This window comes from Prorops nasuta, unplaced genomic scaffold (assembly GCF_024137725.1).
Source record: "Prorops nasuta isolate Cenicafe-Biocafe unplaced genomic scaffold, Cenicafe_Pnas_1.2 PNAS00007, whole genome shotgun sequence".
NCBI classification, from domain to species: domain Eukaryota; kingdom Metazoa; phylum Arthropoda; class Insecta; order Hymenoptera; family Bethylidae; genus Prorops; species Prorops nasuta.
Genome location: NW_027116804.1, coordinates 159,896 through 184,752, shown reverse-complemented (window position 1 = coordinate 184,752; position 24,857 = coordinate 159,896). Strand labels below are relative to the sequence as shown.

The window sequence follows — 24,857 nt, the reverse complement described above, 5'->3', positions numbered from 1 at the left end:
AAGGTCAACCGTAGGAGGGAATAGCTGTGTTTTATAAAAACAAATTTAATTCTTCTATTATCTTACGATCTTACGATCGATCAAACTGTAGTTGTTAGTAGTTAATAATTAAAGAGATCTATAGAGATTGTAATAATAATATATTATGCAATCTTTTAAATATGGAATTTTATAAGGCTTTGAAGCAAGTGTTAGAAATGACAAGTGCATTTAAAAAATGACATTATTGTCATATATTTCCACAGAGATATCACAACTATTTTTACCAACAATGTCTTTGCAAAAAGAGCATCAATATAATTCTAATGTTAATTATAAAGCACGTCTAGAGCACAAACTTTATTTGGTAAGTTCTCATAGCATTTAAAATTGACTGAGAAATTAACACAATTATTACAAGTGATTAAATGTTTTTGTGCTAAAGGCAAGAGAAAATCCAGAACCAATATTTGATTTGTCGGAGTGTGCATTGAAGCAAGTTCCATCTGGAATATATTCCCTATGCAAAGTTTTTAGGAAAGAAACGCTATGTATGCACAGCAATAAATTAAGTTCTCTCTCAGGTGGTGGTGCCTTAAATGATTTATCAATGCTTACCATATTAGATATACATAGTAATAAGTTTACCAAATTACCACCAGAAATTATGCATCTTGAGTCCCTGGAGGTATATTTAATTAAATACCATTTTGTAATGATATTTGAAAATTATTCATTAATCATTAATGGTTTTATTTCTTTTAGGAGTTATATTTGCACAATAACAATTTAATCAAACTGCCCAATGAGTTAACATATTTGAGTAAGTTAAGTATACTGGATGTTTCAAAAAATAATTTGAAACAACTACCAGAAGACATTGGAAAATTAGAAAAACTTACAAAACTTGATATAAGCTACAATACGTCACTTAAAAAACTTCCTACATCTTTGGGGTATTTACAAGATTTAACCATTCTAAATATTAAAGGATTGCAATTACTGTATCCCCCAGAAGACATTTTAAATGGTGGCTCATTAGCAATCATTGAATACTTAGCTACTGAATCTGGCATTGATTATTTACCCAAAACTATAAACACCAAAGAAATTAATTCTAATAACAAGGATGCATTATATGAAAATGCAAGCAGCAACTTACAGGTATCTTACATTAACCATACGTAGAACTCATAAAATTTTGTTTCTCATCAAAATTAATGTCATTTAAAGGTAACTTAATATTTTATTTTTAGGCTACTTTGCAGAAGTTAGAAAAAATTAAGGCACGTAGCAGCTTTTGATTATTCTGATTTTCCTTAAAACCTTATGATTTCTTTGTAATTAGCACTGTACATTTTATTTTTAACTCTTAAATGCTTTATAACTAAAAGAATTTTTATAAGACTGCACAAATCATCAATAATTATTTCATCATCATTTTAAGTTCAACTGAAAATAAAACAATGCCAAAAATATTTACAGTTAATACTGATATATTAACTATAAAAATAATTTATTCGAAGTTTGGTTTACTTTATAGGAGCATAAACATAATGCATTGTTAGAAGTTGAGAGAAATATTAAAAAGCAACAAAAATATGAAGTGGAAGTGCAATTCACGTTAAAAGCTCATAGAAAAAGGGTAATATTGCGATTTTATTTTTAAATTTACCAATTATTCTAGCTATGTATTAATATATATATTTAGCTGTTAGAAGATCTAGCTAAGCAGCAAATGCATATGGAAAATAAACTGGAAAAATTTCAACAAGAAAGAGATGGCTACAGGACGCGTTTGTTATCGTATATTTTTAATGGTAAATACCCTATTTCCAATTATTTACTTACATATAAAGTATTATAATACAAAATTAAAATTTTAGTTGAAAAGGATGCTGACAATGTGATTAAAGAGCTTCTTCGAAATAATGACGAAGAACGGCAAAATCAAATTGCATTTGTTGAACGGGAAAAGCAAGAAGAAGTACAGATTTTATCTATTTACCACACAGAACAATTTATGCTTCGTACTCAAGATACTTTGGGTGAGTATACAGGAATTGTAAGGAAAATTGAAATAATAAATAGTATCATGACCTTCAAACTGTGATATGTTGTCAATATAGTGGCAATGGAAAAATTATTAGAAGAAGAATTTAAAAAATCAAAGCAGTTAGCTGAATACACGAAATTTCGAGATGATGCTGCCCAATCACTTTTAAGTTTGTTAGTTAAAGTTATATAAATACAAATTTAATTTAAGTAAAAAACATAAGTTATGATTATTTTTATTTAATTTTTCTAGGGAAATAGTGAACAATTGTCATTTATCGCGTATCCTTCAGGATCAAGAAAAAAATAGAAAAGACCTTATCAAAAGCTTAGAGCAGGATGAAGCTTTACAAAAAGCAGCTGTAGCTGCTCTGTTGGAAGGTAGTGATGCACGCTCATGGAGCATAGTACAACAAGTAAATTTGGTACAATCACAGCTGGCAACACTTACCAGTATAGAGTTGGAACGAAAAAAACTGCAACTAACTCAAACACTTGTAAGTAATATAAATTACCTTTAGATGATAATTATAACAAATACAGAAATAAATTATTTTAAGAATGAAGTTATGGAAAAAAGAATAATGTTAAGTGAAATTCTGGTAAGTTTATTAAAACAGCAACAAGATAGAAGGGATCAGTTACTTGTTGCTATCAACCACATTGAAGAACAGAGAGACATTAAAGTGAGTATTTAAGTTTAGTCATATTTAATTTCTAAATATTCACTGTTATTGAGTAACAGTAATTATAAGAAATAAATTGAAAATACTAAACAAGGGTATGCAGAACAGCCAATTTTGGTTGTATCAATATCAATCACTGATGGAAGCCCGACCTCAAGGCATGCTAGAAATGCTGGAACCCACACTAGTAAGGCATATTGCGATAGTAGGAGCTCTACACTGTCTCCCATATTTATCTAATTTGCCACAAATGTTGCAAGAATTGACAGAGCAGCAATTAACGATTGTTCGTATAACTTATGATAAATTTACTAACAAAGTAATAGTCAATTTGCAAAGTTTATAAGTTAGCAAAAATTTCAAATTTTTTATTAACAGATTGGTGTTGATAATGTGAACGATCGTAGAGCAATAATGTTAGCAGTGGAGAATTATTTATCTGAAGCAAAACTAAACAATACAGAGATACTTGAGCCTTCTGCACCAAGCGAAACAGCTGGTGCTAGACTTAGCCCTGATGACTGTGAAAACATTTCATCTGTTTTATCACCACAGACTTATGCTAGCTGCAGTACTACTACTAGTTTGAATAATCCTCAATGCATTACTGCTGCAGAATGCATTGTTTGTCTTGATCTACTCGTAAGTATTCTAGTTACAAATGTGTGATGTACATCTAAACATTTCTCTCTCTTTTCAGTGCGAAATTATTTTCATTCCATGTGGGCACATGTGCTGCTGTTCTATCTGTGCAAGTAAGATTACAACTGAATGTCCAATGTGCAGAACCAACATAGACCGTAAGATACAAGTTATCCAACCTTAGAATATACATAATAACTATGGTATTCTTATAAGTATATAAGTTAAAATTTGCATTACTAAATAATCTTCTTCATTATCTGTGATATGAAATATATACCTTTAATAAATATATCATTTAACATTTAAATAACTGATATAAGAATATATTTTATTAAAAAAAGAAATTAAATAATGTGAACAATCAATTTTCGGGTGATGTTCAAGTACAGGTAGCTATCCTTCGTATTTAAACCAGCAAATTGCTTTTTAATTTACAATTTTGCTGAAGACAATAAAATGCTTACATTGATTAAAAAAAAAGCTGCAAGTAATAATAATTGCATTCATTTTAATTATTAAATTACACAAAGCACTGTACTAAAGCTTACTCAAACAATACATTAAAATTATGTCATTATACAAAATCCAAGAGTTTACCACTGGTATTTTATTTCTGATATTATACATTAAATTTATTACCCCTTCTGTTAGGTTTCATATAACATATATCTAATCAATAATTATGCAATCTCATTTTACTGACACTTAAGAAAAAATATATTTATATTGACGAAGAATCTAATTATTAATAGTAATACATTAAGGTACATCCTTTCCTGATTCCTCTTCTTCCAATGGATCATCCTCGTCTTTCTTTTGTTGTTTTCTTTTAATTCCCTTTGCATCTTTTTTCTCTTTTTGAGCTTTTCTAAAGTTTTCTAATGACTCTTGAAGGGATTCGATAAATTGATCAAACTCAATATCAGACATCGCTTGTATTACATCCTGGCCACTAATAGTTTTTCTATTTCCTTTTTTTGCAAGAATATTAGCAGATGAAGTTAGATATAATATAAATATTGACGAAGCTTTGGCAACAGCAGTTCTTGCATCTTTTCCAATAGTAACTCCTTCTGGTAAAGCTTCCTTTATTATCCTTGTGACTACAGCATTTGGAAGGTTTAAATCTTCGAGTCTTTCAGCCATCTGGTTTAAAAAACATTTGAACTTTTTATAAAAATTAAAACAACAAAGAAATAGAAAAATGGGGAGAGAGAAAGAACACAATCACCTTGATAAATACACTTTTGACACTTCACAAAAATTTGCTTTTGCCTATTTCCCGCCAATGAAGTATAACCTTACTGTAGTACTCTCCGCTTAGTTCCGTTCGATTTCTGCAGTGACATACATACAGCTACTAATTAAGATGTAATCAAACACTAGAACAAATTGGTAACAGAATTTAAGGAAATCAATGAAAAATACTAGAAGAACAGTGCGTAGATTGACGCTATAACAAACCGTAAATATTTATATTTTCATTTTAAGTTGTGTGATTGTATACATATAACTACACTAAAAAATTAGCGCCATCTTATAACTGCGAAGTATACTTATAGCCGGCATAAGCAAGGCGTGAAATCTCGCAGAATTGCGTGATATGCTCGATATCTGCTTAAAAAAATCAAATTCTAAAAAAATATATGGAATGGAGGCGTAAATAAAAAAGTAAATCTTCTAAACTCAAGATTAGGTACAGAGAAAATACACTATGCGACGAATTATTTTCTTTCGTGCTATAGTATAATATTATAAATTTTTCCAAGAAAATACACGGAGTGAAGTTAGCTGAAATGTAACTGAATCAATTTCCTGCAATGTTCTATTCGTTCTATTCAACTACATATACTATACATACACATATTTATACTTAGCCTGCTTCAGCCCACTCCCACTCACACGACTTACACCAACTTACACTTCATCAGCAGAGAGAGAGAGAGAGTTTCTATCTGATTACGAAGAAATTAGTGATAAATTGTACCATAACGGCTTTTATTAGTTGTGATCAAAAAATTCAGAAGATTCGTTCCAGAATTTAGAAGCAAGTAATTGTTCAAACAAATATGTTACTGTTAATTTCAGATAAGCATCGACGCATTAACCAACTGTCAACGAGTTAGCGTTAAGCACAGTTAATACTCAATTATTCTCGAATACTTTTTTCTGTTATTGTTGTTATCTTCAACCTTTAACAGGCTCTGATCATTTCAATAAACTGCTGTCATTTTACATGACTTAACGTGAGTATTCACAAAACAGATCAATAATCAGATTAGTCTTTTCAGATATTACTTCTCAGCTAAAAGAAACTTACGCGCAGAAATCAAGAGAAAATGTCAAAACTCGAAGAAGCAAATGCTCATATACGGCAAGCCGAAAAGAGGTGCGAAAATTTCCTTAACGTCTTTTGTCAAATAAACGCAGTAAAAGAAATTTATAACAAATATTCAATGTTTATATAGCTTAAAAACAACACTTTTGAAATGGAGACCAGATTTTGAAGTGGCAGCAGATGAATACACTCATGCAGGTATTTTAGGTGTAATCAAAATTTAGTTTCCATAAATTAAATATATCAATTGACATTACTTTTCTTATTGCAGCTACTTGTTTTCGTATTGTTAAGTCTTTCCAACAATGTAAAGACTGTCTGATGAAAGCTGCTGATTGTTATAAACAAAACAGATCGTATCCTTTTGATTAAAATTATGGTTTATTTATGCTCATATTTGAATTGTTAAAATTTTCCTTATAAAATAAAACTAAAATCTTTAAAGATGGTTTCATGCTGCAAAGTAAGTACTTTTTTTATTGCAACTATTCTTAATACTTTAATAATTTCTTCTATAAAATCAAATATTTTTAAAGGAATATTGAGCAAGCTTTACTGATATGTAAAGAAATGGGAAATTTTTCTGAAGTACCCAAACTAGCACATAGTGCTTGTTCTCTCTATCAGCAACATGGTTCACCAGAATCAGGAGCAACAGTGCTGGATAAAGCAGGAAAGATGATAGAGTCTACACAACCAGAACCAGCATTGGAATTATTTAAAAGAGCAGCTGATATTATGATGGCAAGTTAATTTATAGTTATGCTTGTATTTCTTTTAAATATTCTGAACTTCATTTTAACATTTCACTGAAGGGTGAGGACAGTCCACGGCAAGCAGCAGAATATATGAGTAAAGTGGCAAGGCTGCTGGTTAAGTTGCAAATGTATGATCAAGCAACTGATGCAATTCGTAGAGAGATAGGAATGCATCAACAAATCGATCATGTTCCTTCAGTAGGAAGACTAGCAGTAGCATTAGTGTTAGTTCAATTAGCTCGTGGAGATCAGGTAGCAGCTGAAAAAGCATTTAAGGAATGGGGAAACTATTGCGAGGCTGCAGAAGTGATTAAAATTATAGTTTTCTCTAAAACCTGTAAGTAAAATTAATAATTACACGAAAATATTATATTTTATTAGGTCCAGACTTTAGACACTCTATTACAAGCATATGATAATGAAGATGCGGAGACAGCTAGAACTGCATTAAATAGTTCATTTATTAAGCACATGGATGTTGAATATGCTAAGCTTGCAAGAAGTCTACCATTACCTCAACAGAAGTATTCAGTTCCACCCGCAGGTGTAAGGGCAAATGCTGCAGAATCTTATATTTCTCCTAATGCAAATAAAATAGCTGGCCAAGCAAGAATAGAAGCTGAAGTTAATTGTGTATGTACACAAGTATTTTAAACTAATAGTTAGGCTATCAATAGAGGATAATATTAAAATAAGGAATGATTATCTTATAGGAAAATGAAGACAATGATATGAGTAACATTAGTCCCAAGGAAGTCAGGAGTGATGATATAAGATCTCAAGATGAAAATAAGAGTTTACAAGCAGGAGAAGAAGAGAGCAATGATTTTGGTGGCAGCCTATGTTGATCATACTTAAAGATAATTGCCCTACAAAATATATAATAAAATGTATTGCTGAAATTACTAATTTGATTCCAGCGCTATTTACAAAAATACTTTATCCCCTTTTCAGAATCCCATGTGGATAATATTACAACATTGCTGTATAATTCTATATGTAATGTTATATGTGCTTAATACGCGCGCGCTAAAAATCTTTGGCTTAATTATTAAATAATTAGCTTAATATATATATATATATATATATGAGATACAACAAATAGAGTGATTATTAACTTCATTACATTTATTAGAAAAAAATATTTCATTCACAAGAAAGTTTGTAAATATTCTGTTTTATAGTAATCTGAAATATTGCTTATAATTAAAAACGCCTGTAGACCTAATTGCACTTATCATTGTTATAATTATAAAAATAAAATACACATTAAACATCAAAATGTGTGAGTGATAATGTTTACTTATATTAATTTGTATATTCCACGGACATACTTACCACGAGTACTGTTGACATTAAAAGTATTTACATTGACGTCACGTCCATCCTACCTTTGAAGGATTTATCTTCACATGCTACTACAAACACATTTTAGTAAATTCGTGTTGTACAAAGAACAAAAAAAACTATACACTTCTTATAATACGAATAATCTAAGAAACGTTTAAGACAAAAAACTTTTTATATACTTTAAAATATAATTTTTAACTTAAACTTTTTATAAACATTACACAAAACCATTGCAGCTATACTTACTCAAAAGAATGAAAGGTATTGAGAGAAATGATAGATACAAGACAAGATACAATTCCCGCCAAATTGTAGGGTAGGTGGCGCTGCAGCGGTTAAGTGATCGGCTTAAATAAGTTGGCAGCCCTAAAAATAATAACTTTTCCAAGGTTAACATACTGCCACTGCCACCGGCATGGAGGTACGAAGTACATACCTGGAGGGAGGGAGCATATGGCTTGTTTCGTCCTATAAATGTGAAGCCATGGGATGGGGGTAAAATGGCTGGCCGCCATCTATGATTGTTGATAAATATAGCACATAATAACATATATATATGTTATATTTTGGACTCCACAATCCCGTGACTGAAGACAAAATTAATATCACGGAACTTTGTGGTTCATGGTCCGGTATGTTTCTGGTAATCCATTGTTCATTACGTGCTTTATTACTTTGTTACTCTCAAACTGCTAAATCCTACAATTTTAAAGAAATATGGTTGAGCCAGCAGGTAAAAGTAAGTGAAGTATATTTTTCCATTTTTATTTTTAAAGATTAAATATGAAATACTGTACATTGTTACATTTGAATGTTTCAAATTGCAGATCAGAAAATGAAATAATTATAAATAATTAACAATTGGCGGCAACTGGGATGCACATACACCGGAATCAAAGTAGGAAAAAGGTTTGGAAGTTTAAATTGTTTCATCGTTCCGTTTTTCTCCCGCGGTTTAGTTCTGTCTATTTCGAAGATATTTTAACAAATACGATGTCGCTGATGTCGCACGTTAATGAATGGTTTTGTCTTCGGTCACGGGATTGTTGAGTCCACAATGGAATGGTTTGGTTTGGTTCACGGGATTGTGGAATCTAGAATATAACATATATATATGATATATATACGTTATTATGTGCTATATATATCAACAATCATAGATGGCGGCCAGCCATTTTCCCCCACCACCTTGCTTCATTCCCGCGGGCATATGCTGCTCGCTTGGCCACCGGATATATGTATATAACCACGAAATACCAAATATCTTCTGACCACCTCTGACCACTTCTGACTAATCAGCTGTTTTTCTTCTATCAGTTTCATTGTTAACTTTTACCTGGGAAACGACTTCACTGTGATTTTTCCGCCTCTCATATGGCTGCGTTTATATCCTTGTAAATTATTGTGATTTGTATCTCATATGTGATATAATTTAAATAAATTCATTTTAAAACATCTATCGGCATTGGACTAAAAAGTATTTGCTCTGAAATACCGACTATACGTAGTACACGCACCTCTAGGCCTGAATTTATAAATGAAACTTAAGCTTAGCATGGTATTAGCTAAGATCAATTGTCTCACTTTAACCTTCAACACAGTGCTAAGCTCGGTCTTCGTCTTAAGTAATTTCTAAACTGAAATTTAAGTTTGGTTACTTTGATTTATAAATTCGAGCCCTACAGTATATAAAATATTAAGTAGCGCCGTCTAGTCTTGAGCTTACAAATTAATTGAGAGCATACAAAAGCAATTACGATACCAGCTGTTGATTCATCTTAAAATTATATCAATACAAAAAATAAATATGTATTTATTTCCATTATACAAGAACTATGTTAAATTTTAAAAAGAAAAATTTGTTAAAATACTAATAAATATTATTATTTTAATTAAAGTATATTAACAGTTAAGATATTATATACTATTATATTTAATTAATGTGAAAATAATAATTTATAATAGCTGACACATAACGGATTAATTGATAAGATTATAGGAAGATAAAGATATATATTTGTTCTTGTAATGTTGAAATGAAATGGCATAGTGTGCATACATACACACGTACACATACATACATATATATACATATCAAAGATATAGGAGGTCGACGTTTATCTCTACTGTAGCGGGCGGTGCGAAATCAATAATCCACACCATCCATCCATCCACCAGAACACTAGACGTTCCAGAACAGCGCTACCAGTAAGCATACCCGTTTGTCCCGACTTTTGAGGGTGCCAAAGACCGATGTAGTCCCGAGTCCCGTCCGTCCCGTTGATTCGCAATTCGGTCTCTCTGAGAACTCGTATGGCATATGTGCCATGAGTGCGAGGGAAGGAGGTTCGCCAACATCCCTGTCAAGGAATAATACTACATAATACGATAATATATACTAACTCTGATACTAATACTACTGAGATGGACAGTGAGTGAAAGTAACAGCCATAGCGAAATAATGACCGTGTCAGTGCATAAATGGTGCATCGCAATTGTAATTAAATTAATCTAAATAATAATATTTAGAGAGCCAGCGATTCTATGTATTATACTGCATAGTATATAAAAAAGTATGTACATATACGTTATACCGAGAAGTACATAATGCATAGTTTTTGTATGTTATTGATGTTGCAAAGGGTTTATTTTTAGCAGTATCAGCTTTGTATACATCTGATACACAGTAAATAAAAAAGTAATACCTTAAAAAATTTTGGAATTTCCACCGATGGTTGAGAAATTAAGTCTGCGTATTACTGAGAGAGCCGTGAAGTGGCGTATAAAACCGCCGCTTTAAATTTGGAAGAGGAATGACGACGCTGGAGAATCCATTCTTCGTCGTCAAAGAGTAAGCTTATTTATATTAAGCGACTGTAAGCTTCGGAGCAGATTTTTTGGTCAACCTTTTATTTTACTTGCTTTTGTATTTTTTGTTTCTCATTTCGTGGAAACGATAACCCTTTTTCTTACGAGCTTTAGCTCTACTTATAATTTTTGGTCTATTATTTATTTATATCTATTTATAACATGCGTACAATTTTATAATATAGCCTCGCTAATGCATCATGCAAACAATGAAATTAAGTATGTCGAATTGTAATAACTAATATTAATACTTTTTAGCGAGGTTTGCAAAGCTTTGAACAAAAATCGTGGCTTATATGGACGTTGGACGGAACTGCAGGATGTTATCATTGCAAACCCTAATGTAGGAGGGGGAATCACGATTTCACGTGAAGAATTGGACTGGACCACGACAGAATTGCGAAAAGCATTGCGTTCTATCGAGTGGGACTTGGAGGATCTAGCAGATACAATTAATATCCTTTTATTAAAATAATAAGCAAAATGAGAAAAAATATGATAATTACTGAAGATGTTTCTGATTTAGAAATAAATGTAGTTTATTTGAATAACAATATATTTCCTTATATTTTTAAATGTATATACGTATTTTAGAAAAAAATCCGACAAAGTTTAAAATCGACAACAAAGAACTTGCAGTTCAACGGAGATTCGTTGAGCAAGCCCGCGAGGAAGTAAAGGTATGTCATAGTATAAATAAGCCAGGCAAAATTATACTACACAATTTTTATAAGGTTGCATTCAGCAGATGCAACAGTTAACAAAAGTGGTTGATTTTAAGATTGATCGCCATTTTCTGTAGCAAATTCTATATAAGGGGTGGTAGCGTTCGTTTTAACTCGACAGTATTTGATATTTACATTATCTCTGCTGAATACCATCAATGTTATTCATACCTTCTGAAAAATGCTTATCCAATTCAAAGAATAATACTGCTTATAAATATATAAAACCTTGTGTTGCAGACGATGAAGGATAAAATGAATTTAAGCAGGGGACGCGATCTGGACAGTACAGCAAGACAGGTATCTGTATTATATTATAATATAAACTAAAATAGTACCTCTGGTTACCTCATGTAACGACAGACTTTAATGGAAAAAATTACGCATAATATAATTTATTAGTTTTAAAATGACAGACTTCAATGTTACCCTGAATTTGATCTTGACAATGACTTTCAAGGTCATTAAAAAGATAACTGATTTTTTAAAAATGAAACCTGTATATTTTATTGTATATTATTCTAGCAACTTCCAAAGCTTTTTTAAGCATTATATTGACTTATCATTTACCCCTCGTATTTACGAAATAATTCAGACTGAAGTAATTTGTGTTATGCTGCGGCGTGAAGATCACAACATTTATCTATATACATACATATGTCATATACTTCACAAAGCCATGCGTCATGACGACAGTATGGCTGTGCTGTGCTTTAGTTGGTTTAGTCAATACAGCCGCTAAGTTGCGCTAAGTAAAATACTGAATAATATTGGTCGATTACTCAGCTCTCCTTGAAATTAATTAAACACATGGAGTATTTTACTAAGCATAATTTAGAGTGTTGAGTTGACTAAAGCACACCCCATATTATGATTTTAAAGCAGTGTAAACAGCTGTGCTACCTAACCTAACAGTACTTGTAATCAAGGAGAATAGTAAATAATATATAACTGTTAATAATGATATAACAATGAATTATAAGCCTACATAAGATCAAAACATTTACAATTGTTTAACAGTTGACAAATATTAAGTCACTTCAACATTAAGTATAATAAGAATCAATAATTATGGTTTATAGGGTAATGTTGTATTCAAGCTATTATACCATATATGATATAAAAATTAAGGCTTCTAATCTTAATTCATTCCAATAAGTCTAAAATAATTTGCAGCCACTGCTGGACAATAGTCCAGCTAGAGCTCCAAGCAATCATGGTACAACTAAGTACAGTAAACTGGAAAATGAAATGGACAGTCCTAACAGACAATTTCTAGGAGATGTATTGCAGCATCAAAATTCTATGATGCAGCAACAGGATGAACAGTTGGATATGATTGGGGAAAGTATTGGCACTTTAAAGACTGTATCTAGGCAGATTAATTGTGAATTGGATGAACAAGCTGTGTAAGTTATTCCTCTTGTAATAAGTTTGGCTGTTTTTGAATTTTTTTTTAATTAATTATCAAGAATAAGATATTAGCAAAGTTTCACTTCTTATTAGGATGCTGGATGAATTTGGAAATGAGCTGGAGGTAACAGATTCCAAATTAGATGCAACAATGAAAAAAATGGCTAAAGTGCTTCACATGAGTAATGGTAACTATAATAATTATATTCCTGCCCCCACTACTTCATCATCTAGTGTATCAGAAATTGCATCAAAAACTTCTTCATTATCCTCATTGTCGACTACAATTGCCAATTGTTTTTTATGCTCTAGTGATTAGAAGTATTCCTTGAAAAGTAAAAATATAGCAAAAACTGTTTTGTAGTTTAGAAAGAAAAAGTTGAGCTAAGAGCATTTTAAATATTGGCCTATTTTCATGCATAAAGAAAAATATGAATAATTGATCTAAAACAATAGTTATTATATATAATAATTATTGACTCAATGATACTAGTCATTTTAATTTGTGTTTTAAAGTCAATATAAAATAAAATAACAGTAATTAGAAACAACAGCTTTTTAGTAGTGCAATGGTTAATATATAGTTTTATTTATTTTTTGTGGCTGTTTAAATGCAAACACATGCATTTACTGAAACAGAAAGAGATTTAAAAACAGGTATATTGGTGATAATATATAATGTAGTAGAAATAGACTTTTATTTAGATTAGAAACTCCTTAAAAAATACTGTGTCAAATAGCAAAGGTTAAACATTGAGAAGACAAAACTGAAAGCCTGCGGGTATTTAAATGTGAAACTAAATGCATTAAACATATACTTGCAGGATATGAAAACAGCACTTAGTTACTGTGCTTGAAATCAATTGAAAATATATATATATATATATATACCCATTATAACATGTATAATATCAGGTTGTGTGTAGATATGATAATTTTAAATTGAGGTTTTCAAAATGTGTCAAAATATGACTCGTATATACATAGAATATTAATTTATTTCATTGTTACAACTCTCAAATGGACTTGTACAAAGGCAACAGTGGATTAAGATATTACCTGAATGAGAACTTTGTATGTGTAATAAATCAGTAGTAATGACTGTTCTACATATGAACATGATTGTTGAATATGAGAAAATTTAGTGATGAACAGCAAATGTTATTAATATAATAATAATAATAACAACAGTAGTAAAGCATAGGCAATGACGTTAATAACGAAAGCTGTAATATTGGTTACCATTTTAAACGACATTAACACCGAACTCTCTTGACTTTAGGAAGGGTATATTAACACGTTGAAAACCATGAAATTTTTGGTTTATGTATCGTCCCTTAAAACACCACGATCACCGGATGACTATGGTTTTCAACGTGATAATGAAACGTCGGCAGAAAAATGTAAACTTTAATCTTCGTAACTGACCAATTGTGAAAACAGGTTAATAAATGAAATTTTAGATCAAATTTACACTGTACAATTTGCTGTTAAACTGCCACTAACATTCCTTTCCACTTTATTTTCAATTAATAACTCTCTTGTGTGCCTTGATTCAATCGTGAATGCAAATAACGTGTAGCACGTAGAAAAATTCTAAGTATAAGTATATGCATTTAAATTTATTTAAGTAATATATATAATATTTATTGTATTATAACAGCAGTTAAAGACATTATGTTGCAAGTGAAATTACATGATATTGCTCTTCCGTTTGTTTTAGATCGGAGACAGTGGATAGCTATTGGAGTGTTGACTGCTATATTACTATTATTAATAATTTTGTTCATAATTAAGTAAATTATTTCATTTCATTCTGCCTTATCTATAAATAATTTTTTCATTATTTGTATCATTATAATTGTAATTTAAGCTACGATACTAAATAATAATAATAAAATAGGTTACCGGATTATTGCATTTTATTTAATGATCTGTTTCATTTTTTGATGCTTCCAATTGAAGGAAACTCACAGCATCATGTTATTATCATTTCTCAATGTTTGCTTGTAATATTTACTGAGCAGAATTCTAAAGTTCATAAAACAAAGGGAAAATTCTCTACAATATAATACTAAATTGAAAAATATTTGTATAAATTATTCTAATTGTATGAAAATACTTGCACGCTATCAATATATATAGTCTCATTTGTTAATAAGCATACAATGCTATGTGTTCTCTTTTAACTTTTTTAAAAGTTGCATTAACAGCATACATAGATACTATGTACACATACATGAAGTACAAATGGATAAATGCTAAAAGTATAATTGAGAGATATTACAGTTATCGATGCACTGTTATTAAAAAACAAATCTTTGGTATAATGTGCAGTTTTGATTTTACAAATGGAAATTGGACAAAACTTTTCGTATCCTTTAAGCTATTTAACACTATTCCTTAATGTAAAACATATTTATCTTTTATTGCGAGGAGGGCGTTAAGGAGGAGGAAAGGGGGAAGAGGACCAGGATCAAAAACGATATGGCAGTAAAAAGGTATCATAGTATACGTTGGTCGTAAAAAGTTCTAAGGCTCCAAGCGCACCTGCTGGAAACACTCCGGAGGCAGGGCTTTTCTAATGTCATCGATATTATCAACTTCGTTTCTTAATCTAGCGACCTCGTCCTCATAATTCTTAACCCATTGCGTCTGCAGATTTTTCGCATCCGTCAAACTGCGAATTCTTTGATCCAGATTAGCTGCTTTAATCTCTTTCTCCGCTGTTATTAAGCGTTCCTCCAAACGATTCAAGTCAGCGTCGTCAATTTCCGGCAGATCCTCAAGCTCCTTAATAATCTCAGCCACTTCGGCAAGCGCCTTGTCAACCTGATTAGAGACAAGAGTAACGTTTTTCTTGGCTTGGCCAACTTTGTGATTTGCCTCACTAGTGATATTCGTGTCTTTGCCAACTTGCACTTCATACTGACTTATCATTGTATCAGTAATGTCAACTCGTAAATGCAGCTTTTCAGCCTCGTTGCCTAGTCGTAGAGCTTCCAATTTTGTTTGGTTCGCCTGTATTCGAATCTCATTAGCATTTGAGCTGGCCTTATCAGCATTATTCTGTGCCTCTTGGGCTATCTGTCGAGCGCTTTTGGCATTCACCTCAGCACCCGTCAGAGCTTCCTGAGCCTCTTCTGACTTTTGATTAGCCTCATTGATAGTTTTATTGATCTCAGTGATATCCTTCAGTGCCTCCTGGGCCGTAATCCGTTCCTTTTGCACTTCAGCATCAAACTCGTTGAGCTTGTTGAGAGTCTCTTGGGCCTCCTTGAATATCTGGTTGGCCCTCTTCACGGCATCATTGGCCAAGGCATCGGAGTCATCCATCTCGGCAAGCAGTTCAGCCGTTGCTGCCTGTTGGTTCTCAGCTCTCTCGAACAACTCTTCGCCCCTTCCAATCTTGTCATCCATTTCCGTCATAAATTTATCATTTTGCTCGAGCAACAATTGTGCTTGCTCCTTGATACGAGCCCCTTCGTCGGCCAGATTGTCCACTTTCACCCTCAACCCTTCCACATCGACCGAGGGCAATGTAAGATCCAGTATCAAAAGATCAAGCGCTTCCTGCGAAACAGCAGCAGATTTCCCTGCCGCCATCCTTGTGAGATTCCTCACCTCCCTCATGCGATCATCGATCAACTCCAACTTATTCTCCAGTGCTCTTATCTCGTCACTGACATTGGAATACCGTGATATCGCCTTCTTGGCCAGATTATAAGCCTCTAGGGAGGTGTTTCTAGCACGCTCTGCTAGCATATGAATCTTATTCGCCTCATTGATATTCAAATCTGCCAATACACGAGCTTCCTGAGCTATCGTAGTCATCTGCTGATTCTGCTGACCCACTTGATCAGCTCGTTTCTTGGCATCCGCAAAAGCACTGGCACCTTCAGTGCCAATGTAAAACTCAGCTTCGGTCAATTGATCGTGGATCTTGTCAAGAACTTTTTCCGCTTCGTCGATATTGGTTAATCCTTCCTTGGTAGTTTTCTGAGCATCCTCCGAAGTGAGATCTACCACTTGCGATATCTCCTCGATCTCGCTGAGTTTGTCGCGTAATTCATCCAGCTGCTCCAGCAGGGTTTTCTTCTCATTACCAGATCCTTCCTTAGCAAAGTTCAAAAGCTCCTTCACTCGGTTTTGCACGTTGAGCAGCTCCTTCTCAAAGTCGGAGTCTTTGATGACTGTGGGGCTGCTGTTGACCTTTCTAAGAGTGTCGTCCAGTTCACCTAATCGTGATCTGTGTGAGTTCACCGCTGCCTGAACGAGATTGTAACAATCTGGACAATCAATGCATCCATATTGTCTATTATGCTTATTCTCTTTGCAACGATCGCATCTTCTACCCTCGACGTTGCTGAGACAAGGACATTGGCCACTGGCGTCGCATTGCAATCCCTGTGAACCAATACTGTCACAGTCACATGGCTTGCACCCATCCCTTCCAAAGCCATACTGATAGGGCAAGCAAACGTCACAGTGTTGACCAGTTATGCCAGGTCTACACTTGCACTGGCCAGTTAGGGCATCACAGGTTCTGTTGTAGGAGCCCTCTGGATCACAATTGCAAGCATTGCAGCCTTCACCACTCAATATGTGATAATAGCCTTCCTCGCACTTGTCGCAATTGCGTCCAATCACGTGAGGCTTACAATCGCAGTGACCACTGAGTTGGTTGCAGGGTGCTATTCTGCCATCGTCGAGCTCAGCAGTGCCAGGTGGATAACACTGGCAAAGTTTACAACCGTCCTCTTTCTTGTCTGACAATGCATCCCCATAATAACCTGAGAGACATTCCTCGCAATGGAACCCTGCAGTATTATTTACACATTTCAAACATTGCCCAGTCTCATGATTACAGTTTCTTACAGCGTTTAGGTCTATGTTATTATTGCACTCGCAAGAACGACATGCCTGTCCATTCTCAGGGTCACCGAAATAACCGTCAGAACAGGTCTCGCATCGTGGTCCTGTTCTACCATTTGGACATTCCGAACAAATTGGGTCTGGACTGTTGCCCAAAAGAATACAAGGACCATGGTCAGGACAAGGGCAAGGCTTGCAGTCTTCAGGTGTGCCTTTCAAAGGATGTCCGTAGAATCCTCGAGTGCAGAGCTCGCAGTTGCTGCCAGCTGTGTTGTGTTTGCAAATGCATTCACCAGTTTCAGCCTCGCAAATCTCCGCATGACCGTTACAATTGCACGGGACACACAGAGCAAATGGACCACCATTCGGAGGATCGTGATGGAATCCAGGAGCACAAGACTCGCAAAACTGACCGACATATCCATGAGAGCATTGGCAATGCTCTACCCAATCTGCGCTCTCACCAGCTGCACCACGTTGGGCCGTTTCCAATCTAACGTCATCCAAGAATCCTTTGCCCTGGTGCGTGTAAGTACCACGGATTTTGATTGCAGTTAAATTCGACAAAATCGACATAAATGCTCTGGATGATAGACGTGGTTGCCACCCATACTCTGAATGCTCGTGCAACCTAAATTTGTATGCTTGTGACTGTAGAGGAAAAAAATAGAAAAATTATAAGTGTGGAAAGAACTATGGAAGGGCAGGCAACATGAATGTATGTCTTACTGTAACGCTGGGCATGCGATTGTTTTGTCCAAATATTGGCTGAGTTATCTGTTCGCCATTTCCACCTTCGAGGATTATATCACGCGCTGTAGGCGCTGGCCCAGTTTCGCCTATTCGCAATGTAAATGCAAGATCTTGATTATAGGATGCCCTTTGATCGCCCAAAAACCTTTCTGTGGATAAACAATAATAAAATGATTAAAATGTTACAAAAAAAAGGGAATATAATTCAATGTAATAATTACCAGGAGCGATAAAATACACGTTATCGCGATCCAAAGCTGTAGCTGAAATTGTTTGTGTGAGTGCATCGTGATGTATAGGTATAGAATTGCCTGCGATTGAAGCAGTCCAGCGTTCATTGCCACGAACGAAAGTGCTTTCTATAGATATTTTCGAATAACCCATAGCAGATTGGCAAATTGATGAATGACCATAACAGAAGCATGGAGTACAACCAAATTCATTATCAAGTGCTAAATTGAAATACCCAGGTCGACATCTATTTAAAACAAAAAAACTCATTATTGTTGTTGCTGTGGTAAATACGTGTATGTGTGCACCAAACTATACTGACTCTCGACATCGTTTTCCTTCTACATTTTCTTTACAGGTACAGCTTCCAGTGTTAGGATCGCAGCTGGGTGTATTTAGATGTGAACCAGCTAAACTACACTCGCAAGAGGTACATCCCAAAGATCCAAAATTGTAGAAATTAGCAGCGCAACGATCACATTTATCACCAGTTACGCCTGGTTTACATTGACATTTTCCCTCACTATTACATTGTAAACTCCTAGACCCTGCAGGAAATAGCGTGATAGTGGAATATTAAATAAGACTATTGCTCTTCATCTTTTTCCTTCCTACTTAAAAACATACCAATCTCGTCACAATTGCACGCAACGCAGTAATCGTCGTCTAGACGCTGGTAAAAATTTTCTCGGCATCTCTCGCAATTAGCTCCATCTCGATTTGCTCTGCAATCCAAGCAATGACCACCGTGTCCAGTAGTTTTATAAAGCTCTTTGTCGAAGTAACACCTTTCCGAAAAACCATTACAATCGCAGGCTGGAAATTTTTTAACAAGATCCATTAGATATATTTTCTTCTGCCAAAATCTAAAATAATTGGCTCAGCTGATGTACTCACGTTTGCATTCGTGAGCGTCAGCTGTGGTTGCACGGCCCCAAGGAGCATCATTATAGAAAGGCAGACATTCGTTACAATCTGGTCCTGCTGTATTATGCTCGCATCTGAATAACAAATAAAATAGAAATAGTCTCTCGTGACTCAAATACTGGTATGTATCAGTGTTGAACAACAATTAGTAGCCTTACCGACAGACTCTTCGCGTTCTGCCATCTATACTAGTACTATTAACACATTTTCCAGCATGACCGTTACATGCACACCTTGCTCCCACTGCAATATCAGCTATCGCATAATAATAAGACTTTAGTACATAATCATCCTCAAAAATTTCATCGCCAAATGTATTCAATTCGTCCAAGGTGATCTTTAAATCTGTAGCTTGCACCCATTCCTGACAAAAATAAAAGGTAAAAGTAGAACCAGCACAGATTTCCTTAAGTTTAAATCGTTTTCTTTTTATTCTTAGGCCCGGTTCCACAAGCCTTGTTTAAACTGGATTAAGTTAATTTTGCTATATTTTATGTCACATAGAATATAGCATAATTAACTTAATCCAGTTTAAGCAAGTCTTGTGGAATCGGGCCTTAGAGTGGTATCAATAAACCGAATCAAGCCCGAATTTCAGTTTAGCAATTATTTAAGACTAAAACCGAGCTAAACATTGTATTGAAGGTTAAAATGAGATAGTTGATCTTAACTAAGACCGTACTAAGCTCAATTTCAGTTAATTGATACCGCCCTTAGTTGCTTATGAATCTGATCATATATAAAACCTGAAGCGCTGGATTGGTTTCAAAATTATATGCAGACGGTCGACCCTCTAGAGTTGAAAAGGCAACAGTGCCTTTGGTTAACGGTGAAATATCGGAATACTCTGAAGTACAAAGGATTCTTGTGTCGTCACCACCGATCGTTTCCTTTCGGTCCGGCAGGCCATAAAAATCTCTGCAAGCCGCCGAATAAAATTGATAAGGCTCCCAGGATGATTTTTCATTTTTCCTCTTATAAATCCCCCAGCTTTCGGGACGCGGAGACTCGAACAAGACTCTTACATACGTTATGTCGAACGTTTTGCCTGAAAAAATGATACTGTCAATTACCTCTTATCTTTATATTTATTCAATTATTTTATACCAATATATTAACTATGATTATTAAAACAAAAAGTTATTTTAATAATTACATTGTAATTGTAAAGTAAATGCAAAGAAACTTATTAGTTTGATTCACACGAGTCATGTGATGAAAATTATCTCATCGCGTATACATCCTGAGAGATAAGCCAAGTGAAATGAAACAGTTTTAGAGGAGGAGGAGGATAAGCAGGATGAGAGGAGGAGTAGGAAATGGAGGAAGTGATAGAAAATGATATATGGCAAAAACATTCGTTTGTATCTTAGCTTCTAGGTTTCCTGTGTACATGTGTGTGTGTGTGTGTGTGTACTACAAAATATAGAGACAAGAAGCTCTCACCTAAATGTAGTGTGAGATTAACTTGATCAGGATATCCGATACCATCGAATATAGTCTCTGATTGCCACCAGGTTGCATTATCATTATTATCATGATCGGTAAGAAATGTTGCTGGATGATCGCCGTATCGACAAATATCGCAAGATGTATTTTGTACGCCTGTTTGGCCGGTTTGTATACAAAATTCAGTTGGGCGTCCACTCTCGCCGCATGTATTCGTTGCCTCCATCAAAACATTGAAGGCAGCATTTTCGAATGGAGGTATGCATTTCTACAAAAAATAAAAACAGTATTAAACTTTGTCTCTACTTGAAGGACAAAATCACGTATATCATCAGGCAAAATATTATTTTTAAATTTTTCATTACGGTAATACCAAGATATTCTCTAAGCAAGCCTTATGCATACAATCTTTCTCGGATATACATATTGCTTTATCTCTATCACTTAAAGTTCAGACATCCAAACATGAGACCTCTGCGCGATAACCTATCGTCTTAATTTAGTGGAAGAAATAGTCGGACACTACTTTCTTTCAGTGCTTTTTATGATTTTCAATAATTTCGACCAAACGTTAATGTTTCCTCAAGGTCTCTTAATTTAATGTCAAGAGTCTAATTTTTATCTTCAAAGAATCCTGCTGGTTACCTTACCTGTGCTTTTCCATGTTCATCATAACATTTATCTTCGTCTCGACTCAAGGGTCTTCGACTGTATAGTTCATCAGAGGGCTCTGGGTTGCAGCAGACAAATACGATTAACGCACTTGCCACTAGCAAGGACTTTTTCCAAAAATCTTGAATCATTTTTGGTTAGTCTTTACAGCGACGAATAAGATAGGGAGAGCACAAGCGGGGCTCTATTCCCCTATTCCAGTATGCTCGAGCAAGTCGCAAGTGTTGTTGCCCGTCCCACTCTCACTTTTCCGAGAAGGCACTGATCGCGTCCATCGGCAATAGAAACAGAGACTGCCCTGCCGAGCCGATACTACTTGCCAGTTTTTATTCTCAAGATCACCACACGCGGCAAACGGGGCAAGCGGGGAGAATGGCTCCTCTCGACGTCCTCTTATCTGCACCAAAAGTTCATTAATCTTAACTCTGTAGACTCTGTAACACTGAGGAATAGCTTTTATAAAATATATATATATATATATACATACATATAAACATACTACACTACCGCACGACCCAACTATGGATGCTACATATCTTTGTTCATAGATCAATTCGTGTATTATTTTATTTTTAATTTGAAAGAGAAATTGTATGTGCAATTTGGTATATTTAGAATATTATAGAACAATTGAGATTTCTTCGCCGAGATCAATCCTTCATTCATAATACGATGTAATTTGGAGAGATGGTTTTATTTACATAATTTCACATTTGCACTGTATGCATAAATAAACTCTCAACTTACGAGTTATCATCTTTCACAGCCTCACAACACTTAGGACCTGGGAAGCTTCGCAGGCAACACACGTAAAGCATACGATCATCAATGTAAAAAACAGTTTTCTTCTTTTTACTGTAACGTAAAAATACTAGTGAAAATAAATCACAGCGCTTTTTTAACATTGGTTGTGTGTAAATGTATGCATAGAATTGAATTTGGTGAAATGTCAATTCAAAGGAAAATACTGTAGCAATATAAACTGAGGTGGAAACAAACTGCTCCAACCTTTTTCAGGCGTTGAAAAAATTATTATCCGAGAAAGAACCAGAGGACAGATAAATAACAAGGAGAAAAATGATGAAAATCTGAAGTTATGTATGGAAAAGACACGAATGTCACATTTTCTTCCTCGGAAAAGGTTGACTTGAAACTGTTCTTTGGAAGGAAACTAAAAACCGACTCCGATGCTGATGCCTTTGCTGAGACAAGCAATGTAACATCAAGCTGAACTCTGAATCTGTAGTTAAGCTGCTGGTTGTTGAGTCTGAGTCAGGAAGGAAGGAGGCTGCGTGCGACGTGCCATGGCATGGCTGTTATGAGTTTGGGAGTAGGGGGTCTGTACGGGCCTTAGTGGGGGCACAGACAGAGTGTCGCAGGCAGAGAGGCAAAGAGGCTAGCTAACCTGAGACTGACTGAAAAACTTAGAAGTGAGATGCATCGAGAAGTTGAGAACATGAGAACTGAGACGAGAGTAGTAGTCGCTTTAGAACTGCAGAATTCGATCCTATAATTTAGAAAGTTAAAATAAATTGATAAAATTAGAGTAAAAAGCAAACGAGTGGTATTTTCTAGTACTAAACAAAATAAACTACAGAATATAGAATAATGTATACGTACCAAGCAGTGATACGCCTGTTCTCTCAGATAAATGTACGAATATCTTGCTGCTTTTGTCTCAGTCTTTAGACTGCCATATTTGGTATTGGTACTAGCCTAAGAAAGTCGAGAATCAGCCAACACGAAGGAAGTGGAACTAGTGGAAGACTTCAAAACAGAGCGAGAACAAATGTGCGTCTCTTTTTTTCAGTACTAATGTGTACTGCAGACTAAAATGGGTTCGTGCCTTGTGTCTTTCTCTGTCCATCTCTTCTCGTGTCTGTCGTGGTCTATGCTCGTATATATGCAAGCATAGCAGCCAACAAACATTCAGAGTTCTCACTTCTCTCCAGTTCTCTCGACTGCTGCTGCCTTTCCTTTTCTGCTCGCTTGCTTCCTCCCTATCGCTTTCCTTTTTTAAACCGTGCCTCCTGAATCCATCTCTCTCGCTCTCAAACTCTCCTTCTCTTTCTTCGTCTTTCTCCCTCTTTCGTTTGCTCGCTCTCTACCTCCAAACTCAACCAAGTGTACTACAGCTGTAGCTCTAAAATCTCTGTATAACTCTTGGTAAAAATCTCATTTGCAATCAGCACGTAGAGTAAACGAAAATTTAAAGTAGAATAAAATAAAGCGCTGAGCACATAATAATACATCAGCAGATTATATACTGAGATTTATACATATATTAGATATAACTCGTTTATTTTAAAATATTTACATAGTACCTATTCTGCCGTGATATAAATAAAAGTTATAAGGGATATGTATAATATTTTCACAATAATTGAATGTTTGCGAATTAAAATATACGTCTATGAATAATGATTCAAAAAAAAGTTTAAGGTGATATAAATTACCGAAAAGGCCAGATGCAATTTTGATATTTCACGAGTACTTAAATATAGTAAAGATGAAGATATAGTTCCAAAAAACTGGAAATATAAAAAATTGCAGATAAGACTTCTATTCATGGCAGTATTATACATAGAAATTATGACATAGATCTAAAATATATACGTTTTTCACACAAACTACTCCTGATTTAATAGTACTTCAAAATGTAGCTGCAACTCTTTCAAACTTCTAAAAATACATTTCGCCATGTCTTTATCATATTTATCTATATCCATTTGATGGCCCTCGTGCACCATTAAAAATGCATTCCAACCTGCAGCTTTAGCAGCTAAATAGTCATTGTCGATCATATCCCCTACATGTATAGAGTGTAGCGGCGTAATAAAATTTGTTTTGCAACATCTATTTGAGAGGCGTATTGCTTCGTTGAATATCAGCGGATTCGGTTTCTCCAATCCAAGTTTATACGAAGTTAAGACGAATGAAAAATACGGACGCAGTTTTGTGTCAATCAAGATCTTCTCCAGCCTCTCATCAAAGTTTGAAATGACACCTAAGATTATACCTTTCTTTTGTAGATACTCTAATAAGTCTGTTGCATTCGAATAACTATGCCAGCATTTACTTGTGCCATAATACTCTATTAAATTGTCTGCGACCTAAGAGACAAGAGTTCTAA

The 24,857-nt window shown here is 34.4% G+C and overlaps 5 protein-coding genes across 23 annotated transcripts; 3 read left to right on the top strand and 2 right to left on the bottom strand.

The window, feature by feature from the left end:
* The first annotated feature begins 1 nt into the window (after position 1).
* On the top strand, positions 2-3,710 carry LOC136775192 (E3 ubiquitin-protein ligase LRSAM1-like). 3 transcript variants are annotated; one of them, XM_066729757.1, is made up of 13 exons: positions 2-346; positions 425-667; positions 745-1,143; positions 1,236-1,265; positions 1,523-1,624; positions 1,691-1,799; positions 1,866-2,027; positions 2,109-2,208; positions 2,288-2,531; positions 2,595-2,720; positions 2,824-3,006; positions 3,099-3,362; positions 3,421-3,710. In XM_066729757.1, exons 1-13 carry the CDS (start codon positions 218-220, stop codon positions 3,544-3,546), a joined length of 2,217 nt encoding a protein of 738 aa, XP_066585854.1. In that variant the 5' UTR covers positions 2-217; the 3' UTR covers positions 3,547-3,710. The 3 variants fall into 3 exon arrangements, with proteins under 3 accessions (XP_066585854.1, XP_066585853.1, XP_066585855.1); XM_066729756.1 differs by having other exon boundaries at positions 2,815-3,006; XM_066729758.1 differs by lacking the exon at positions 1,236-1,265 and having other exon boundaries at positions 2,815-3,006.
* Positions 3,711-3,853: 143 nt separating this feature from the next.
* Positions 3,854-7,818, bottom strand: Chrac-14 (DNA polymerase epsilon subunit 3 Chrac-14). 4 transcript variants are annotated; one of them, XM_066729771.1, is made up of 3 exons: positions 7,800-7,818; positions 4,597-4,702; positions 3,854-4,511 (listed from the first exon to the last, which is right to left on the bottom strand). In XM_066729771.1, exon 3 carries the CDS (start codon positions 4,509-4,511, stop codon positions 4,125-4,127), a length of 387 nt encoding a protein of 128 aa, XP_066585868.1. In that variant the 5' UTR covers positions 4,597-4,702; positions 7,800-7,818; the 3' UTR covers positions 3,854-4,124. The 4 variants fall into 4 exon arrangements, with proteins under 4 accessions (XP_066585868.1, XP_066585865.1, XP_066585866.1 ...); XM_066729768.1 differs by lacking the exon at positions 7,800-7,818 and adding an exon at positions 4,830-5,182 and having other exon boundaries at positions 4,597-4,747; XM_066729769.1 differs by lacking the exon at positions 7,800-7,818 and adding an exon at positions 4,830-5,182 and having other exon boundaries at positions 4,597-4,725.
* LOC136775194 (gamma-soluble NSF attachment protein-like) lies at positions 5,243-7,737 on the top strand. 4 transcript variants are annotated; one of them, XM_066729762.1, is made up of 9 exons: positions 5,243-5,416; positions 5,648-5,754; positions 5,834-5,901; positions 5,975-6,059; positions 6,149-6,166; positions 6,240-6,447; positions 6,519-6,767; positions 6,843-7,094; positions 7,175-7,737. In XM_066729762.1, exons 2-9 carry the CDS (start codon positions 5,705-5,707, stop codon positions 7,307-7,309), a joined length of 1,065 nt encoding a protein of 354 aa, XP_066585859.1. In that variant the 5' UTR covers positions 5,243-5,416; positions 5,648-5,704; the 3' UTR covers positions 7,310-7,737. The 4 variants fall into 4 exon arrangements, with proteins under 4 accessions (XP_066585859.1, XP_066585860.1, XP_066585862.1 ...); XM_066729763.1 differs by having other exon boundaries at positions 5,251-5,412; positions 5,657-5,754; XM_066729765.1 differs by having other exon boundaries at positions 5,251-5,416; positions 5,657-5,754.
* A 1,994-nt stretch (positions 7,819-9,812) lies between the features above and the next one.
* Syx6 (Syntaxin 6) lies at positions 9,813-14,729 on the top strand. Of its 3 annotated transcripts, XM_066729718.1 has the most exons (8): positions 9,813-10,384; positions 10,467-10,662; positions 10,938-11,134; positions 11,265-11,359; positions 11,645-11,704; positions 12,581-12,813; positions 12,911-13,005; positions 14,541-14,729. In XM_066729718.1, exons 2-8 carry the CDS (start codon positions 10,625-10,627, stop codon positions 14,615-14,617), a joined length of 795 nt encoding a protein of 264 aa, XP_066585815.1. In that variant the 5' UTR covers positions 9,813-10,384; positions 10,467-10,624; the 3' UTR covers positions 14,618-14,729. The 3 variants fall into 3 exon arrangements, with proteins under 3 accessions (XP_066585815.1, XP_066585814.1, XP_066585813.1); XM_066729717.1 differs by having other exon boundaries at positions 9,815-10,384; positions 10,470-10,662; positions 12,911-14,729; XM_066729716.1 differs by having other exon boundaries at positions 9,815-10,384; positions 12,911-14,729.
* LanB2 (laminin subunit gamma-1) lies at positions 14,425-24,356 on the bottom strand. 9 transcript variants are annotated; one of them, XM_066729700.1, is made up of 13 exons: positions 23,345-24,356; positions 23,130-23,231; positions 22,212-22,579; positions 21,703-22,121; positions 21,050-21,320; positions 20,350-20,651; positions 19,762-19,967; positions 19,574-19,677; positions 19,304-19,492; positions 18,999-19,224; positions 18,667-18,923; positions 18,422-18,594; positions 14,425-18,343 (listed from the first exon to the last, which is right to left on the bottom strand). In XM_066729700.1, exons 4-13 carry the CDS (start codon positions 21,853-21,855, stop codon positions 15,350-15,352), a joined length of 4,875 nt encoding a protein of 1,624 aa, XP_066585797.1. In that variant the 5' UTR covers positions 21,856-22,121; positions 22,212-22,579; positions 23,130-23,231; positions 23,345-24,356; the 3' UTR covers positions 14,425-15,349. The 9 variants fall into 9 exon arrangements, with proteins under 9 accessions (XP_066585797.1, XP_066585795.1, XP_066585793.1 ...); XM_066729698.1 differs by having other exon boundaries at positions 21,703-22,166; positions 22,472-22,579; XM_066729696.1 differs by having other exon boundaries at positions 22,472-22,579.
* Positions 24,357-24,857: the final 501 nt, after the last annotated feature.

Bases quoted from the DNA above. Each gene is read 5' to 3' on its own strand.
- LOC136775192 (XM_066729756.1), top strand. From the start codon at position 218: ATGACATTATTGTCATATATTTCCACAGAGATATCACAACTATTTTTA. The intron at 668-744 runs GTATATTTAATT...TATTTCTTTTAG, and splicing joins TGCATCTTGAGTCCCTGGAG to GAGTTATATTTGCACAATAA. The intron at 3,007-3,098 runs GTTCGTATAACT...TTTTATTAACAG, and splicing joins CAGAGCAGCAATTAACGATT to ATTGGTGTTGATAATGTGAA.
- Chrac-14 (XM_066729771.1), bottom strand. From the start codon at position 4,511: ATGGCTGAAAGACTCGAAGATTTAAACCTTCCAAATGCTGTAGTCACA.
- LOC136775194 (XM_066729762.1), top strand. From the start codon at position 5,705: ATGTCAAAACTCGAAGAAGCAAATGCTCATATACGGCAAGCCGAAAAG. The intron at 5,755-5,833 runs GTGCGAAAATTT...ATGTTTATATAG, and splicing joins ATACGGCAAGCCGAAAAGAG to CTTAAAAACAACACTTTTGA. The intron at 6,448-6,518 runs GCAAGTTAATTT...ATTTCACTGAAG, and splicing joins GAGCAGCTGATATTATGATG to GGTGAGGACAGTCCACGGCA.
- Syx6 (XM_066729717.1), top strand. From the start codon at position 10,625: ATGACGACGCTGGAGAATCCATTCTTCGTCGTCAAAGA. The intron at 11,135-11,264 runs ATATCCTTTTAT...AAATGTATATAC, and splicing joins GGATCTAGCAGATACAATTA to GTATTTTAGAAAAAAATCCG. The intron at 12,814-12,910 runs GTAAGTTATTCC...ACTTCTTATTAG, and splicing joins GAATTGGATGAACAAGCTGT to GATGCTGGATGAATTTGGAA.
- LanB2 (XM_066729700.1), bottom strand. From the start codon at position 21,855: ATGATTCAAGATTTTTGGAAAAAGTCCTTGCTAGTGGCAAGTGCGTTA. The intron at 21,321-21,702 runs GTAAGGTAACCA...TATTTTTTGTAG, and splicing joins ATGAACATGGAAAAGCACAG to AAATGCATACCTCCATTCGA. The intron at 19,678-19,761 runs GTAAGGCTACTA...TTTGTTATTCAG, and splicing joins AGAACGCGAAGAGTCTGTCG to ATGCGAGCATAATACAGCAG.